Source organism: Panthera uncia, chromosome A2 (genome assembly GCF_023721935.1).
Source record: "Panthera uncia isolate 11264 chromosome A2, Puncia_PCG_1.0, whole genome shotgun sequence".
Taxonomy (NCBI): domain Eukaryota; kingdom Metazoa; phylum Chordata; class Mammalia; order Carnivora; family Felidae; genus Panthera; species Panthera uncia.
Window position 1 is genome coordinate 59735883 of NC_064816.1, and position 18362 is coordinate 59754244.

General features: G+C 54.7%; 1 protein-coding gene across 9 annotated transcripts in view; it reads right to left on the minus strand.

The window, feature by feature from the left end:
- The window catches only part of TNS3 (tensin 3), a 221141-nt gene that overhangs the window by 105287 nt on the left and 97492 nt on the right, over window positions 1-18362 (minus strand). For all 9 annotated transcript variants that reach the window (XM_049641213.1, XM_049641211.1, XM_049641210.1 and 6 more), the window contains 6 exons: window positions 17308-17360; window positions 15118-15289; window positions 13338-13388; window positions 11376-11498; window positions 7981-8045; window positions 5427-5510 (listed from right to left, as the gene is read on the minus strand). In XM_049641213.1, coding sequence (XP_049497170.1) covers window positions 5427-5510; window positions 7981-8045; window positions 11376-11498; window positions 13338-13388; window positions 15118-15267 — 473 coding nt within the window. In that variant the 5' untranslated portion in view covers window positions 15268-15289; window positions 17308-17360. The remainder of the gene's footprint in view (window positions 1-5426; window positions 5511-7980; window positions 8046-11375; window positions 11499-13337; window positions 13389-15117; window positions 15290-17307; window positions 17361-18362) is intronic.

Sequence of the window (18362 nt, forward strand, 5' to 3'; positions counted from 1 at the left end):
CGTGTCGGGCTCTGTACTGACAGTGTGGAGCCTGCTTGGGATTCTCGCTCTCCCTCTCTCTCTCTTTCTGCTCCTCCCCTGCTCACCCTCTCTCTGTCTCTCTGTCTCACTCTCTCAAAATAAATACATAAACATAAAAAAAATAAGAGTAAGGAACAGAGTGGCAGAGAATGGACCCCCTGTCAAACAGGGTCCCGCCTTAGAGCTCATCACCAAGTATTCATTAAGCGAAAGCTTGGAGGCGGCTTGCTGTTGAGGCCCCAACAAACCCCACAAACCCCCGGCAAACTAATTAAGTCACTCGCCACGAGACCCATTTTGAAACGGTTTCTCAAACACAGTCCTGACATAGGCCACGACGTCCCCCCTCGGGGTGGCCAGGACCACAGGGAGGGGGTCATCAAAGCCTCTGTCACACAGATGTGTCCGTCCTGGGCTCTTCGGGCCTCAAAGTGCTTCCAGGCATACTGTATGCACGCACTCAGTCACCTACCCACTTGAGAACATCTCCCAAGGCAGGAGCTGGGTAGAGAACATCCCTCTAGCCTGTGGGTGCAGGAAGATTCACCTGGGAATGCAGAATGGAGCCCACACGACCATTATGCAACATCAGCACTACAGCTTTCAGCACACGCTGACAGGAAGTACACGTGGCAGGCATGGGTTTGCGAAAGTGAGAGGGCTTTCCTCCATTTTCCACACTCTTGCACTGCTATTAAAAAGCTACAGTAAAAGGGCGCCTGGGTGGTTCAGCCGGTTAAGCGTCCGACTTCGGCTCAGGCCATGATCTCACAGTCCACAAATTTGAGCCCCGAGTCAGGCTCTGGGCTGACAGCTCAGAGCCTGGAACCTGCTTCGGAATTTGTGCCTCCCTCTCTCTTTGCCCCTCCCCTGCTCGTGCTCTGTTTCTGTCTCTTGAAAATGAATAAATGTTTAAAAAAATAAAAAAAAAAAAGCTACAGTAAATCCTAAGAGCAAAAAGAAGAAAACAAGGCAAACATTCTTCCTTGGTGGGTGCTGAGCATTTTGAGTGGATAGAAATACAAACCATATGATGGTGTCAACAGATGCAGAAAAAACACTGGACAAAATACAACGTTCGTTTATGATAAAAAGTCCCAACAAAGTCGGTATACAAGGAGCAACCCTCCACGTAATGAAGGCCATGCATGACAAGCCCACAGCAAACATCGTACCCAATGCTGAGAAGCTGACAGCTTTTCCTCCAAGATCAGGAACAAGACAGGGATGCCCACCCTTGCTACTTTTATTCAACATAGTGTTGAAGTCCTAGCCACAGCAATCAGACAAGAAAAAGAAATTAGAGGCATCCAAATCAGAAAGATTTAAAACTGTCATGGTTTGTGGGTGACATGATATTATACATAGAAAACCCTAATCCTCCCTTCAAAAATTGTTATGACTAATAAATGAATTTGGTAAAGTTGTTGGGGTGCCTGGGGGGCTCAGTCAGTTAAGCATCTGACTTCGGCTCAGGTCATGATCTCACGGTTTGTGAGTTCAAGCCCCACATTGGGCTCTGTGCTGGCAGATTGAGCCTGGAACCTGCTTTGGATTCTATGTCTCCCTCTCTCTCTGCCCCTCCCTGCTCATGCTCTCTCTCTCTCTCTCTCTCTCGCTCTCTCTCTCTCTTTCTTGAAAACAAATAAACAGTAAAAAAAATTTTTTTTTAATTTTGTAAAGTTGAAGCATACAAAATTAACATACATCAATAGGTTGCATTTCTAGACAGCTAAGAATGTACTACCAGAAAGAGAAATTAAGAAACAGCCCAGGGGCGACTGGGTGGCTCAGTCAGTTAAGCGTCCATCTGACTCTTGGTTTCAGCTCAGGGCATGATTTCGCGGTTTTGTGAATTCAAGCCCCGCGTCAGGCTCTGTGCTAGCAGCACAGAGCCTGCTTGGGATTCTCCGTCTGCCTCTCTCTCTGCCCCTCTTCCACTTATGCTGTCTCTCTCTGTGATAAATAAACTTAAAAAAATTTTTTTAATAAAAAAAAAGAAAGAAAGAAACAACCCATTCACAACTGCATTAAAACGAATGAAACAGCTAGAAATAAACTTAACCAAGGCAGTGGAAGACCAGTATGCTAAAAACCATAAGACGCTGATGGGAAAAACTAAAGACGACACGAACAGAAAAACGTTCCATGCTGATGGATTGGGAAGAACAATATCGTTAAAATGTCCATCCTACCAAAAGCAAGTTACAGATTCAATGCAAACCCTATCAAAATTCCAATGGCATTTTTCATCACAGAAATAGCAAAAAGCAAACAAACAAAAAAGCACCTTAAAGTTCACATGGAACCACGAAGGAGCCTAAACAGCCAAAGCAGTCTTGAGAAAAAATAACAAAGCCAGAGGTATAACACTTCCCAATTTCAAACTAAGCTACAAAACTGTAGTAAACAAGACAGTACGGCACTGGCATCAAAACAGGTCAACGGTACAGAAGAGAGAGCCCAGAAATAAGCCCACGCACGTCCGGTCAATTCGTTTATGACAAAGGAGCCAAGAATATACAATGGAAGAAAGCAATCTCCTCAATCAACAGTGTTGAGAAAACGGGGCCACTGTCTTACCCCGTGCACAAACTAAACTCAAAATGGATTGAAGACTTGAACATAAGACCTGAAACCATAAAAATCCTAGAAGAAGACACCGGTCTTGGTGATGACGTTTTTAATCGGACACCAAAGCAAAAATAAACACATGGGATCGCATCAAACTAAAACAACTTCCACACAGCGAAAGAGTCCATCATCAAAAGGACGAGGCGGCCCACGGAATGGGAGAAGACACTTACACTATGTGGTTAATAAGGGGTTGGTATCGAAAATATATGCAGAAGGGATACAGCTCCACAGCAAAAAAAAAAACAAAAACAAACAAAAAAACAATAATCCAATTGAAAATGGGCAGAAGACATGAACAGACAGTTCTCCAAAGAAGACATCCACATGGCCCACAGACACATGGAAAGATGCTCAAATCACTGATCATCAGGGAAATGCAAATCAAAACCACCATGAGATACCACGTGACACCTGTCAGAACGGCAAAAATAACAGCACGGGAAACTACAGATGTTGGCAAGGACGCGGAGAAAAAGGAACGCCCTTGGGCTGTTGCTGGGAATGCAAACTGGTGCAGTCACTATGGAAAACCGTGTGGAGGTTCCTCAAAAAGTTAAAAATAGAACTACCATATGGTCTGGTAACTCCACGTATGGGTATTTTGCCGATGAAAACAAAAACACCTACTTGAAAAGATCATCTGGGGGCACCTGGATGGCTCAGTCAGTTGAGCATCCAACTTCAGCTCAGGTCATGATCTCAGGGTTCCTGAGTTCGAGCCCCGCGTCGGGCTCTGTGCTGACAGCTCAGAGCCTGGAGCCTGTTTTGGATTCTGTGTCTCCCTCTCTCTCTGCCCCTCCCCTGCTCTCACTCTGTATGTCTCTCCCTCTCAAAAGTAAATAGACATCAAAAAAAATTTTTTAAAAAAAGAAAGAAAGAAAAGGTCATCTGCACCCATGGTTACTGCAGCATTACTGATGGTAACTGATGGAAACAGCCCAAGTGTCTATCAAAGGACAGACGAATAAAGGTGTGGCATAGATATACCACAGGATGTTAATCAGCTCTAAAAACAAGAAAGAAATCTTAACATCTGCAACAACTTGGATGGAGACTACTATGTAAAGTAAAATCTCCAACAGAGAAAAACAAATATCCTATGACTTCACTTACATGTTGAACCAGAAAACAAAACAAATGAACAAATAAAACAAGCTCCAAAGCTCACAGACACAGAGAACACATTGGTGGTTGCCAGAGGCAGGAGTTACTGGATGGGCAAAAGGCGGGAGAGGAGGAGGAGGGGGAGGAAGGAAGAAGGAGGGAGGAGGAAGGAGAAGAAAAAGAAGAGAGGAGGAGGAGGAAGAGGGAGGAAGAGGAGGAGGAGGAGGAGGAGGAGGAGGGAGAGGAGAAGGAGAAGCAAGAGGAGGGAGGGGGGAAGGAAAAAGGAAAGAGGAGGAAGAGGTAAAAGGAAGAGGTGGAGGAAGAAAAGGAAGGACGTGGAGGAGGGAGGGGGAAGAGGAGGAGGAAGAGAGGAGGAGCAGAAGGATAGGAGAGGGGAGAGGAGGACAGGGGGAGGGGCAGGGGAGAAATGGGAACCCCTCTTCCCTGGCGGGAGCAGAGCATCCGGGGGGCTCCCTCCTAGTTTAAGTCACACCCACACGGGAACGTCTGCTGCCACCCTGGAAAGGGCTCAACAGGGAAACGCCACGTCAGGGTTCAAAACAGAACGAGGGGCTCGGTGTACCTGTAATACTAATGAAACACTGGGTTTCTTGCAAGCGACTCACACTCCCTTGTGGGGTGTGTGGCTCAGAGTGGGTTCAGACTCAGGGTCCCACACCGCCCACACAGCCGGGTCTGAACACACATGGACCTGGACACGGGAAACACTCAGGAAAAAAGGAGGCAGTGCCTTTGGTGGTCCTTGAAATCCCTCTCCCGGATGGAACTGAAACACGCCTGTGAGCCGCCCCAAGGATTCCCTCGGAGGCTGGGGAAGCAGGTGCAGGAGACAGAAAGCCATCCTGGCAACTGCCTCGGCCATCCTTGGCAAATCCCCTGCTGTCAGCCTTAAAATAGAAGCGCAGAGACTGTGTGCCCGGCTCCGTGTCACTGTCAGCAAGACGTGGGGCCGGGAGGAGGCCGCCCAGGACCCCTCTCGCTGGACCCTGACCCGCTGCGTACACCCTGACCCCGTCCGCCTTCTTCAGCTGGGCACGGAGGGCAGCGTGCACTCCCCTGGGGACACATGGCGAGAGAGTCGGCTCCCCCAGGGCCCTTCCGACTCTGCACACCAAGCATCCCGGGGGCTCCAGAGAGAGGGTAGTGGGTGGGCCAGGGAGGCTAGCATGATGGAAGATGCCCCGGGCTCAGGAGCTGAGCGTCTAGAACAGGGGTCAGGGCCAACCACAAACCTGCCACAGAGCCACATTCGCTCATTTCCGAATGCCTGTGCCGCTCTCCAGTGAGGACAGCAGTGACAGAGACCACGTGGCCTGCACGGCCCAGAACCTCCACCCGCCAGCAGATTACAGACACAGTTCACCGACCCAACCCGGCAGATAGAAACCAGTTCTGGCATCAGAGCACAAATCCACCCCTGCGCCGAGCGTGCGGGAAGGACGCCTGGGTCCCCCTCTCAGAGCCAGCCGGGGCCGGGGGCTCCCCTCCCACCCACACACGGTGGCTCAGCTCCGCCACTGGGCACCCGGCCAGCCCTCCCCTCCCATTCTTGCCTGGTCAGGGGAGGCACCTCTTCTGTCCCCACCTTCTGAAATATGAAGTCTCACCCACCTGTTCACTCAGGCGTGGGGACACGTACGTACCGTTTCTGGGACGGCTGCATTAAATCCGAAACTTTATCATCGTAGAACTTCTTCATCGCAAATCTATCCAGGGCCTGGTCGGCGCTGGGGAAGGAGAGAGATGAACAGAGACACAGCATTAACCCTGTGGAGTCACAGGTGGCAGGGTGACACAGGACAGGTGGTATGGCTGTCCTGAGTGACCAGCCCCCACGGGAGCCCCACCTCTGCCGCGCCTGCACGTGTGCACCCCAGCCTAGCATTAGCATCTCCTCTTGGACCCCAATCCCGGGAGTATGTTCGGGCCACCGTGGAAGCCAGGACTGCGGGTCTGGAGCTCTGTCCCAAACAGCAGGTGGCTTCCATGGGCCCTGCGTGAGTCTTCAGATCACCGGTGTTTGGGGCACAGTCAGAGCTCTATGGTCAGCAACACCCAGCAAGCCCCTGGAGAGCAGTTTGGGACCTGCAGGGGGGTCAATGACTGTCAGCAGGCGGGGGGGGGGGGGTAGAGGGGGGCGTCAGAAGGCTGCGCCATCATGGTTCCGAGGTGGCCACCACAGGGAACGCTGCTCACCAACAATCCCACGCTGACCTCAGCTCTACAATGCCCACCAGCACACGCGGCAGGACCCAGGAGACCCCGTAACAGGGCATTTCACGGGCCTGCCTGATCTGACTCAGATGAATCGTGGAACGTGGGTACAAGAGGTCGCAGCAAAAAGCTTCCTTGGAAATGTGATCTACGGGTGAGCCCTCCCCTTAGCGCATGTACGTGCACCTCCAGAAAATGGGTATTTCACCGCCTGCATTTGTCTTAAAGCTGGACTGATGGGGTGGTCCCGTACGGAAGATCCCCTCAAGCTCTGAATATTTACCATGTCGAGGACTTATGTTTTCAAGCTGGAAAGTACGGTTACATATCCACCCGTTCGCTTGTAAGCACTCCTTTCCCCGGAGCTCTCGTGTCCCACTAAACGTGGGACACTGATAACACATCTGAGCCTGTGCGTGTTCAGTATTAACGTCACTGTTAGCATCAGGAGTGTTCCCAGGGACAGTCTCTGTGATTGCTCGTCTTCAGGGAGCCGACACACGAGCATCCTCCCTACTGTTTGATTTCCAGTTTCGGATCTGATCTGGAGCACGGTTTCACGACAGAGCTCTTAAAAACGCATGCTCCAGGGGTGCCTGGGTGGCTCAGTCAGTTAAGCGTCCAACTTCGGCTCAGGTCAGCCTGCTTTGGATTCTGCCTCTCTCTCCCTCTCAAACAAATAAACATTAAAAAAAATTTTTAAAGAAAACAGAAAGGCAGGTGTCGCTCCATTTTAGCGAGAAGTACTTAACACCGTTAACTCGTGCGGCTGCCAACAGCATTAACAGCGGCAAATACCCGAGTACTGGTACTGGACGTTACATGCCACGATGCACTGAACGGCCACAAAACCCCACGAGGCTCAGCCACCATTCCCCCCTTCGCAGGCGAGGACCCCACGGCTCTGAGGTTCATGAAAATGGCCCGACTCTGTGGCGGAGATGGGCCCCGACTATGGAGAAAAATGGAGGATTGAGGAGGGGTGTTGCGGGTGCTCTAGGGCTCGAAGCCGCTGGGCTCTGTGCCCCCTGACCTGCCAGGTGAGCCCCCGCCCATGGAGCCCGGGTTGCAGGCGCAGCCACGTGGCTGCGGCAGAAACAGGGGGCGACACTGTGCAGGTGGCACGTGGTCTGCGTCACACGCTGTGTCTCGGCAGAGGGAGTCCGAGTGAGCAGGAGCCTCGGGGTCCGGCACACGCCCAGACGCTGACTATCAGTGAGGGGGGATCCGGTTTGCAGGGGGTGCTGGGTTCCCCCTCCCCCGGCAGCCCCAAGCTCCCTGGTCCATGTCCAGAGAAAACATTTGGGAAGTCAAATTTCACTCCTTGGCGCTGGTGAGGCCCGGATCCGTGGGCCGCTATGAACAGGGCGCGTGTCCTCAGAACTGGGACAGCTCCCGCTTCACGGGAGGGTAGATGTGGACGCAAACCCACAGGGAGCGACGCTCTGGGCTGGGTTGCGGCGTGAATGGTTCGCACCAGGAGGTTCCCACCAGCCTCCTGCGCCCAACGTCCCGGCCAAGGGTCCCGTGGTGGCTCTTCCAGCCCCCAGGGACCAGAGGGGACCAGAGACAGCTCCCGAGCCTTGGTTTCCCCATCGGTAAAGCGTGAGCGGTGACTGGTTCACCCCCTGGGTTACTCAGGAGGATCGAGGGAGAAAAGACCAACTTGCAAAGTGCATTCCAGACGCCAAGGACACGCAAACCACCATGGCCACTCGTCTTGACAAGGTACAAGGTATCCAGGGAGGCTACGCGGCTCTTGCTCTTAAGACGGGTGACGTCCGTCCCTGCTGTTTTCATCACAGAACGAGGGAGCGCTCACCAGCTGTCTCAAGGCGAGGTCGGGGTCAATCAAACACCTGCACGTCCTTCTCAGCAGTGCCAACCACTAGCGGGGCGCTTTCCCCGCCACAAGGGCCGGCCGAGCCTCCCACCCCGTCCCGGAGCTTCCGACGCCCAGGGCAGCGCGGACGCCCCTCGTACCTGGCCGACACGTTGGTGAAATGCATGTACGACGATATCACCACGCCAATGCGTCCCTTTCCGCCCTGCAGGAGACAAAAGAGGGACTCAGTTTCTCTGGACCGCAGAGACGGAATGCTCGCAGATGACAAAGAGCCCGCTGTGGGGGGGTAGCCACCGTCAGCCTCCGCCGGTCCCCGATCTGGGGATGGCAGCATCCAGCGGGCAGGCAGCGTGCACACCGGGTGCCCACGGCAGGTGCCACCTGGGGCATGGGGCAGATCTGCACGGAGGTGGCCGGTCAGCTCGCCATCTCCCACTGGGGACCAGCAGCATGTGCGGGGGGAGGCACTCAACGGGTGTAGACTTGCCTGCAAGTAAGCTGAAGCCCCGCCCCACAGGCCAAGGTTATGAGGGCCGCACACGCAGCCTGGAAAGCCCGGAGGGCAGATGCCAGCGTGCTGGCAGCACCTCACCCCTGCCACCGCTTACCCAGCCCTGCCTGGTTACACACAGGGACCGTGGCCCAAGAATGCAGGGGCTCAGTCCATGACCACAGACACACACAACCCAGACGCGGCAGCCAGCAGGAACCACGGGCCAACGGGACCCACAGGACTGGGTGTGTGGCAACACCACCGCTGTGACAGGCCGCCTGCCACCTTCTAGAACATACTGCCACAACCCAGCCCAGCGGTCAGCAAACCACACTCCACCAGCCCCTTCTGCCCACTACCTGTGTCCACACAACCTGCGAGCCCAGGGCTATGTTTCTGAACAGTTGAAGAAAAAGCAAAACTATGACATCTGTGACACGTGACAGTCACCTAAAGGTCAGCTGTCACTGTTTGACCCCGGCCATGCCCGTCTGCTTAGGTGCACGAGGGGTATTTCCACCATCAACGGCAGGTGTGAGCAGTCGCAGTCACCCCGCACCCGCAAAAGCCCAAAATATTCAGTCTGGGTTTTTCATGAAAAGTCAGCCAACCCGGACGTAGAGGCGCATGAAGCCAAAATGGCAGGGGCACCAGCGCGCAGGCCCCCACGTCTGTCCTCGAGAAGAAATGGTCAAGCAGATCCGGTCACAGCTCTGAGGACCCACACCGCGTGGGAATGTCACCCAGGAGCGGGCAGCTCTCTGCCCATGCAAGTCAGGTGCACAGACACACGCCATTTACTGGCACAAACCCACTGCTAGCAAACAGCCCCTCAGCCCGGTGGGGCACTCATGGGACATTCACGGCCACCGCGCTCGGTCACTCATGGTCTCTGTGGTGCTCGCACGAGACTCCGAAAGGTTCAACTCCACCAGCTGTCCGTCCTCCACAGTTGTCAGAATCACTGACTACACAAGTTGCTGAAGGTAAGTCCTTTGCAGAGACTCAAAACCAGACGCTGTGGGCATGGAATCTTCTAGAAGAAACTTCTGCTCAGTCAGCAGTTAGCAGGTGGTGGGTGGGCAGTGAAGGAGACTAGGGCAAAACCGCACAACCCCTACCCTTCGCAGCAGATGGGAGAGCGGGGCCGTTGCAGGGCTGACCCGTGTCTGCCCCCACCCCCCAGGCCAAGCGCCCCAGCTCTGCCCGCATTCCCGGCGCATGCGGAAGCAAACACACACTCTGCTGAGCTCGCAGGTTTCGGCCAAGTCCCTGATGTCACCCCTGCTACGATCAAGGTGAACTTCTGTTAACGCCAACATCTAAAGTTCACACTCAGAGGGGGCTTCTCTCTCACAGCACGTTTTCTAGAACGCCTCGGGAATGGCTTCCACGCCCCCAGAACGGTGCAAGGTTTTCCAGAACTCTCAAGGTCTAGTGTGCCAGGATCCTCCGGGGGCCCGGCCTGGGGGCCTATGAGCCACAGGGGCATCACCGTCGCTCCACCAAAGTCACCAGGCCACGGCTAACGAAGACCCGTTTGTTTTAATTAACAAGAATTGGTTAAAAATTAAAAAAGCCTATCTTCTTTTGAAGTTTGCAGCAAGACACAAATTTGGAGAGAAGGTCCTTCCATCTAATGCAATCCTGAAAAGCTCCACTTAGCTTGGTTTTGTAAGAAAACTAGTGGGGGGCCTGGCTGGCTGTTTGATGGAGAAGGAAAATCAAGTTAGAAATGAGAAAAAGCAAGAAAAGCAGAGAAAGAAACGTCGTCCCCGTTCGTGTGCACCTGACAGGCTTTCCTCCAAGCTGGGAGCCACCGCACTCCATGAGGGGGGCCGGGAGGTGTCCCACTGCCTCCAGAACAGGGGGTCTTTGTACCCTGGGGGGAGACTGTGCAGAAAGCCCCACACAGCCCGAGGGGGAGGTTCTCTGAAACTAAACTCAATAACGCAATGGATTTTCGTGCAGCTTTGGAACATGAAAAGATCTGAAAAGGAGACATCCCAGGAAGGAAATGTCAACGCTTTCAAGATGCTCTGACGGTCACAGAACACGGTGTATAAGGGACAAAATGGGGAACAGACCCCTTCCCTCTGGGACCAATGCCCACCCACCGCACCGTCCTTTCCCAAAGCACCTCCCGCACGGAGGGTATGGCCCACGGGCTTCCCCGCTCAGGAAATCCGCTCTCTGTCTGGCCGCACTCCACGCCAGCCGGATCCAAGAAGCCAGGGAATGCAGGGAGGCCGTGCGAAACCAAAGAAGAGAAAAGATCTCAGGTGGTCGGAGGCCAGGCGCAGCCCAGACAGTGCCCCCACGGCCAGCGCCTGCCAGCCTGCAAGGGGGTGGCCACGTCCGGTCCCCATCCAGCTGCCGGCCGGGAGACGACCACGTTTGCAACAGCATCCTGCCCGCAGTGTGGGGGTGGGTACATTACAGCAGGAGTCAGACGGCACCTCCAGCCCACTGCTGTCCAGCACCCTTTTCCTTCTCAAAGGGCTTTCTTGGGGCACCTGGGGTCTCAGTCAGGTAAGCGTCCGACTTCAGCTCAGGTCATGACCTCACGGTTCGTGGGTTCGAGCCCTGCGTCAGACTCTGTGCTGACAGCTCGGAGCCTGGAGCCTGCTTCAGATTCTTCAGGTCTCCCTCTCTCTCTCTGCCCCTCCCCTGCTCATGCTCTGTCTGTCTGTTTGTCTCTCTCTCTCTCTCTCAAAAATAAACAGTAAAAAAATTTTTTAAAGGGCTTTCTTTCTTTTAAAATGGCAGGAAGATAAAATGGTTCGCTATCATTCCTGCCCTTCATTCGTTTCAAAATGTTCAGCTACGTGTTCAGCAACCCAAGTCCCACAAACTCTGGAGCCAAACTCTGGGAGGGGGGAATGATGGCTCTTCATTTTTAAGGACAAGTGCGCGAACGTGACCACAGAGGCAGATGGACAGCGCCATGGGTGTGACGGGCGGTCTCCGCGCCCCCTCCCGCCCCGCCCCCGGCCTCCCCCACCCTGCCCTCCACCCCAGGTGCGAGGTGGCACTCACCCTGCAGTGGATGACAACCACGTGCTGGGGGTCACTGTTCAGCCAGGACTCCTGCGCCTTGCAGACGGTGCACACCTGGTCCAGGGGAGGCGCATGTAGCTCGGGCCAGCCCACGTCCAGAATCTGCAACGAGACACGGGCCCCGGGGGTCCTCCTGGGGGCTCTGGTGGCACCAGGCACCCCACCACGGCCCTTCTATCTATATTTCATCTAAGAGTAAGGAACACTGGGCTGTGTTCCTCTTCTAAAACCTGCTGGGAAGACCCCGGGGTGGCCCAGTCGGTTGAGCATCTGACTCTTGATTTCGGCTCAGGTCATGATCCCAGGGTTGTGAGTTCAAGCCCCACGTCAGGCTCTGTGCTGACAGTATGGAGCCTGCTTGGGATTGATTCTCTCTCTCCCCCCGTCTCTCTCTGCCCCTCCCCACCTCGTGCACACACGTGTGCACGCCCTCTCTAAAATAAAAAATAATAATGATAAAACTTATTTTAAAAAATTAAAATAAATAAAACCTGCTGGAAATTGTGACCAGGCTCCTTCACTGGAAAGAAAAACATGAAGGATTATGTTGCCCCCGTGAGACAACTACTCTGCTTTTTGCAGCTGGGATGGCAATTCTAGAAAGGACTTTCAGAGCCGCTAATGGGGCAGGGCTCGTGGGGAGAGCCAAGGCCCGGTCAGATCTGAAACTGGAGTTCTTGGCCGGAGCTACTGCCAAAAATCCCTCCGGGCAGACGAAAATCGCAGCTTGGGGAAATTCAGGGAGCCGTTCCCCACGCAGCGTGCAGATAACATCTCAGAGAGAGGCCCGCTGGGTGCACTTGGGAGAAACACGGTCCTCAAAGGACAGAAGCGGGCCCACGAAGGAGGAAGCGCCTTGAGCCCCGGCTTCAATCTGGAGCCGGAACAGAGAAGGTCCTCATCGCCTGACACCAACACCAGCACCCGCCCCTGCCCAGCGACGCAAAACACTTTCTATTTTTCTTTTCCTTTTTTGAAGGGGAAGGGAAGGCCGAGCTCCCTTCCCTAGGAGTAACAGAAGTAACATGAAACGATGGAAAATTTCAGAGAAATGCCGGCAAGCTGAAAAATATCACATACCCCCTTCCGCCACTCGGGGGAACAGCTGTAGCATTTAGGTGACGCCCTGAGGTTTTTGTCCACGTAGCGGAGATGCTACTGTCTTATCCCAGTGGCTGTAGAACGTTCCCACGCGTGGATCACGTATGCTATTTACGCCATCACTTACACACGTGAGCAATTTCAAAAATTTCCCCTAAATCTTGACAACTAAGAATAACGGAGGGAGAACGAAACAGGTGGCAGGCGGGAGATCCTGGCAGAGGAGACGCCACACGTGTGTGCACACACGCTTGTGCACACACGTGTGTAAACCCAGGAGAGGCTGAACGCAGTCTGCGGATCACGCCAACGTCGACTTCTGGCATCGACATTTTATTACTCATCATTAGTTCCGCCCGGGGGGAACACAGGGGCCGGGACAAGTGGGCTCTCTCTGTGTATTTCTGCAACTTCCGGCAAATGTGTACTTCTTTCAGACTAAAGCAGCTGATTTATTTAAAAAAATTTTTTTTAATGTTTTTATTTATTTTTGAGACAGAGACAGAGTATGAGCAGGGGAGGGGCAGAGAGAGAGGGAGACACAGAATCCGAAGCAGACTCCAGGCTCTGAGCTGTCAGTGCGGAGCCTGACGCGGGGCTCAAACTCATGAGCTGTGAGATCATGACCTGAGCCAAAGTCGGACGCTTAACCGACTGAGCCAAGCAGGCGCCCCTAAAGCAGCTGATTTAAAAATAACCCCCAGATAAGGGCAGTTCGTGATTCCCCTAATGACGTCACATCCCACAAAGGCTTGCCAGGAACAGCTTCCGCACCAGCAGATACGCATCGTGCACGTTTGATAAAACAAAACTCAGAATATAAAGGGTGAAGGTCCGTACCTTTGGGTTAAGCTTCGTGAGGTCATACCTCTTTTCGGAAAGGTTTAACACCTGTAAAGGGGAAGGAACAAGCCGTCAGACAACTCAGCGTCCTCGGAGGTCAAAGAGGAAACCGCTGGTTTTCACGTTCACCCGCCGCCTGCCTTCAAGGTACCGAGGATGATAAAAGGTGGAATCGTACGTAGGAACGGAGGACAGCTGAGCGCAGGGGCCTGTCTGGCTGGTGCGGTTCGCCACCCGCTTTCCTCAGAGCCCCGAGCCCTCCTGCCTGATAAGACCCGTCACCCTGGGCAGCCTCGCTCAACGGCCTGCGGGTTCAGTTAATTATACTGGCTGCACGTCCATCAGAGGATGCAGGTGTAGACGGGGAAGAGATGAGCCCACCCAGGATTCTTAACTCAGATCTGTACCAGACACGCACACGGGTCTTTCTTCAGACATTTCCAAAGGGTCCTAAGGGTCCTTGTCCCAAAACAAGGCAGGGACCGCTGCCCTCACTGTTGGCGGGGGCCAGGGGTAGGCTCTGGCCCCACAGCCGCGGGTCCGGGGTCCAGGGCCCTCCCGGGTCTCAGAGGACACCTGCAGGGGACCAGCTGTGCGCTGACCCCTGGGCCAGGCATCAGGACGGGGCAGACAGTTCCTGCAGGGCCTTGGGGAGAAAGGAAGCCCCTGGGACAAGAGTGTGATGGGACAAGAGTGTGATGCTCTCAGCTAGGACAGGCTTTCCCCTGCCCGCAGCCAGGTCATCGCGCCAAGGACTGGCATCCGAGGGACCCAGGAGCCAGGATGGCTGGAGGCGCGGCTCCAGCCCGACCCTGACCACTCAGCTCCGGGCTGGCACAACCTGTGGGAAGCGAAGCGGGGTCACCTCCGCTCGCCCTGCCTCGTTCGCAGGCAGCAGGCAGCCGATTAGTCATCTGAGACCGATAAGGGGACAATAACGGCCTTGTCGTTTAGAGCGAAGATTAGCTGCTTGGATGGAGATAAGAACAGCGTCGGGGCAGGTGCAGCGGAGGCGTGAGGGGTTGTAATTTAACCCAAGATCACACGGGGCAGCTCCCCTGGGGCTGCCACAGCACGAACACACAGGGCAAGCCAGGGGACGCGGGAGACGCTGGCCGCACTTACCCCCAAGCGGGGACTCTCCCCCTCCACAACGTCACACGCATTCCCGGCTGTTGGCAGCAGGGAGAGGCTCAGCCGTGATGCAGGGACGCCGACCCCACAGGGGCTGGCGGCCCCCTCCTGACGCTGAGTGCCCAGCGCACCAGGACGGCTGCCCACCGCGCGCTCAGGGGCAGCGGCCGTGGGCAGGGGACAGCTGCACTTCCCCGGGGACACTCGTGACCTCACGCCACAGCAGGTGGCACGTGGAACAAAAGCCCCAGTGGGAGGGAGCCCCGGGGCATCTCCATGAAGCCAGGCACAGAGTGAGGGACCACGGCCACCCCACAGGCTCAGTGGCCACCCCAAGACTCTCAGTGGTTTCTTCACATTTCAGGAAACTCAGTGTCTTCCCAGTCGCAGTGCCCAGTGTTCCCCCACACCGTCCCTGCACTCAGTGTCCCCTCTCCTATTCTCCCCGCGCTCAGTGCCCCCTCCCTGCACCATCCCTGTGCTCAGTGTCCCCCCCCACATCGTCCCCAGGCTCGGTGTCCCCTCCCACCATCCCCACACTTGGTGTCCCCTCCCATCCTCCCCAGGCTCAGTGTCCCCCCCCACCATCCCCAGGCTCAGTGTCCCCCCCCACCATCCCCAGGCTCAGTGCCCCCCCACTCACCAGGTAGTTGTCCCCGTGTTTGGACCTCAGCATGCGCGTCACCTCCTGCAGGTTGTGCAGGTAGGACTCCTCAGAGCAGCTGGCGGGGAAGGACACCGCGATGATGCGCTCAGTGATGTAGGTGAGGTCCAGCTCGCGGCCGTCCTCCATGGCGGGGCTCAGCACCACGGGCCTAGGAGAGGGGGCCAGTCAGGACGTGGAGGTGCCCACACTGGCTGCTCACAGGAGAGCCCCGGCAGCAGCCCCCCGGGGGGCTGTGTGTCTATTCCGAGTGTGTTTGCATCACAGGAGCCCCTGCACTGCGGCAGAGGGAGACCCCCAGGGGACCCCCAGGGGACGGACTCTGGAGGGAGGAGCCTGGTCCTCACTCCTGGGGGTCAGGGCAGCGGGAGCAGAGGCCCCGTGGAGGGTCCTTAGGTCTTCCCGCCCCACCTGGAGACTGGTGTGGGGGCTGTGGAGGGGACACGCTGGGAAGGAGTATGGGCGGCCACCCTACAGGTGCCTCCCCTCGGCCACAGGGGCGGCCGGCTCTACCAGCAGGGCTGCTGTGTGCGGGCTCCTGGGGAGTTGGGGGTGGGAGGGCAGGGGTTCGGAGGCAGGACCACCGACCACAACGGGGCCTACAGAGGGGAGGGCTGCTGAGGCTGGGACGGCACTGTGGGGACCATGTCCCGAGAGCCCTCCCTCCTCATCCTCATGGCAGGGCAGGCCCCCAGGGCTGACGGTGGCCGGGGATGAGGTGTTGGGTCAACCCCAGCATGGTAAGACCCACAGAAAACCCACAAAGGGACACAGGACAGTCACAGGAAGGTGGTTTTGGTCCACAGCCATCACTACCAGGAGCTTGGAACCTTTGTGGCTGCCACCTGTTTATTGACTGCCCCTTTTATAGGTGTTTCTCTCCTAATTTTGGAAAATTCAAAAACCTACAAAAGTTTAACCAACCGCTACGGACCCACCATCTCACTTCGACATTAACACACGTTTCCGCTCACACCCCCTCGTCCACCACTCTGGCCGCCGTGAAGAAATCCCAGACATTGTTACCACCTCATTTATAAACATTTTAGTATTTCCTTCTGGAAGACAGACGCTTCCTAGGAATACCTACGGTGCTGTTATTATACCCACTGGAAGGAACATCATCAGATCCAGTATCATAAACTTAGTCATTCAAGTTGATTTATTCAAATCAGGATGCAAAACATCACCAAGATGTTTTTTCTCTGCCTTATGCACATATGGCTGCAAAAGAGTTTTGATGACTTTTAAAAATTAAATCAGGTTTTGGGGCAGGTGGGTGGCTCAGTCATTTGAGCATCTGAGTCTTGATTTCATCTCAGGTCACGATCCCAGGGTCGCTGGGTCAAACCCCATGTCAGGCTCTGCACTGAGGATGGAGCCCGCTTAAGATTCTCTCTCTCTCTCTCTCTCTCTCTCTCTCTCTCTCTCTCTGGGGCGCCTGGGTGGCTCAGTCGGTTGAGCGTCTGACTTCGGCTCAGGTCACGATCTCATGGTCCGTACGTTCGAGCCCTGCATTGGGCTCTGTGCTGATGACTCAGAGCCCTGCAGCCTGCTTCAGATTCTATGTCTCCCTCTCTCTCTGCCCCTCTGCCGTTCACACTCTGACTCACTCTCTCTCTCTCTCAAAATAAATAAATAAATAAATAAACATTAAAAGATTCTCTCTCTCTCCCTGTGCCTCTACCCCTCTCCCCAACCCCCAAATAAAATAAAATAAAATAAAATAAAATAAAATAAAACAAAATAAAATAAATCAGGTTTTTAAACACTGATATAAAAAGTAATAACGTGTCTTATCCACCAACCACAGCTCCTGAGAGACTGCCCCACGTGGAGCGCTGGCCGTGGCCGTCCCAGCAGGCCCTGCCCGGACTCAGGCAGACAGAGCTTGGTGCACCTGCTGGACTCGACTCTGGAACGCCCCCCAAGTTCACCTGCACAAAGAAGCCAGGGCTGTGCATGGAAACAATCACATTCCCACAATCTGGGCTTCAATGCTGGGAAGGTGCATCCAGGGGAAAAAAAAAAAAAAGAGCTTTCCACACCTTGGAACACGACCACAGACACGCATCACCTGGGAACATGACCACAGACTCCAGGAAGACCACACTCAGGCTTCCTGTCGTGTCTGGCCTGAGGCAGGGACACCAGGTTCTGGACGCTTACCTGGACGGCCCGGCACGGCAGACAGCAGCAGACAGTGCAGAGCCCCCCGGAGCCTGCAAACGACAAAGCACAGGTCGGTCCCACGCGGTCCACAGCCACCAGCCCACAGAGAAGGAAGGACGGCCACCGTTCTGTGATTTAGTCATTAAGTGGGAAGTCAAACACGGTGACTGCTGGCACCTCTTACGGCCAGGGAGGGTCTCCAGCACGTCAGGGCCCTATGACTGCAGACCCCCAGCCACATGGTCCACGAACCCCCAGCAGGACAAACCCACCCACGGCACCTGTAAATGCCTGTCCCCTGTATACAGGAGGTGTTCGACCAACGCTCACTAGATCCCTACATTATCATAAGACTGACTCGAACAAAACAAAGCCTGATAATTCTCTATTGCTTCTACTATTTGCTTTTTAAGGTTTATTCATTTCTTTTGAAAGACAGAGAGAGAGGGAGAGGGAGAGGGAGAGGGAGAGGGAGAGGGAGAGGGAGAGGGAGGGAGAGAGAGAGAGAGAGAGAGAGAGGGAAAATCCCAAGCAGGCTCCACACCATCAGCACAGAGCCTGACGTGAGGCTCGATTTCATGAACCTTGAGATCATGACCTGAACCAAAATCAAGAGTTGGACACTTAACCCACTGAGTCACCCAGGCGCCCCAACATCTACCATTTTTTTAAAAAGCCCATCCTGGGGCGCCTGGGTGGCTCAGTCGGTTGGGCGTCCGACTTCAGCTCAGGTCATGATCTCACCGTTCCCAGTTCGAGCCCTGCGTCGGGCTCTGTGCTGACGGCTCAGAGCCTGGAGCCTGCTCCGGATTCTGTGTCTCCCTCTCTCTCTGACCCTCCCCCGTTCATGCTCTGTCTCTCTGTCTCAAAAATAAATAAAAAAACGTTAAAAAAATTTTAAAAATAAATAAATAAATAAATAAATAAAAATAAAAAGCCCATCCTGCAGGGAAAAAGCCTCAGGTGTGATGACTTTACAATTCGCAAGACCCTTCCGTGTGTGCGTGTGTTAACGTGATCCACAAAGGCCTCGTAGACACGATCTCAGGAGA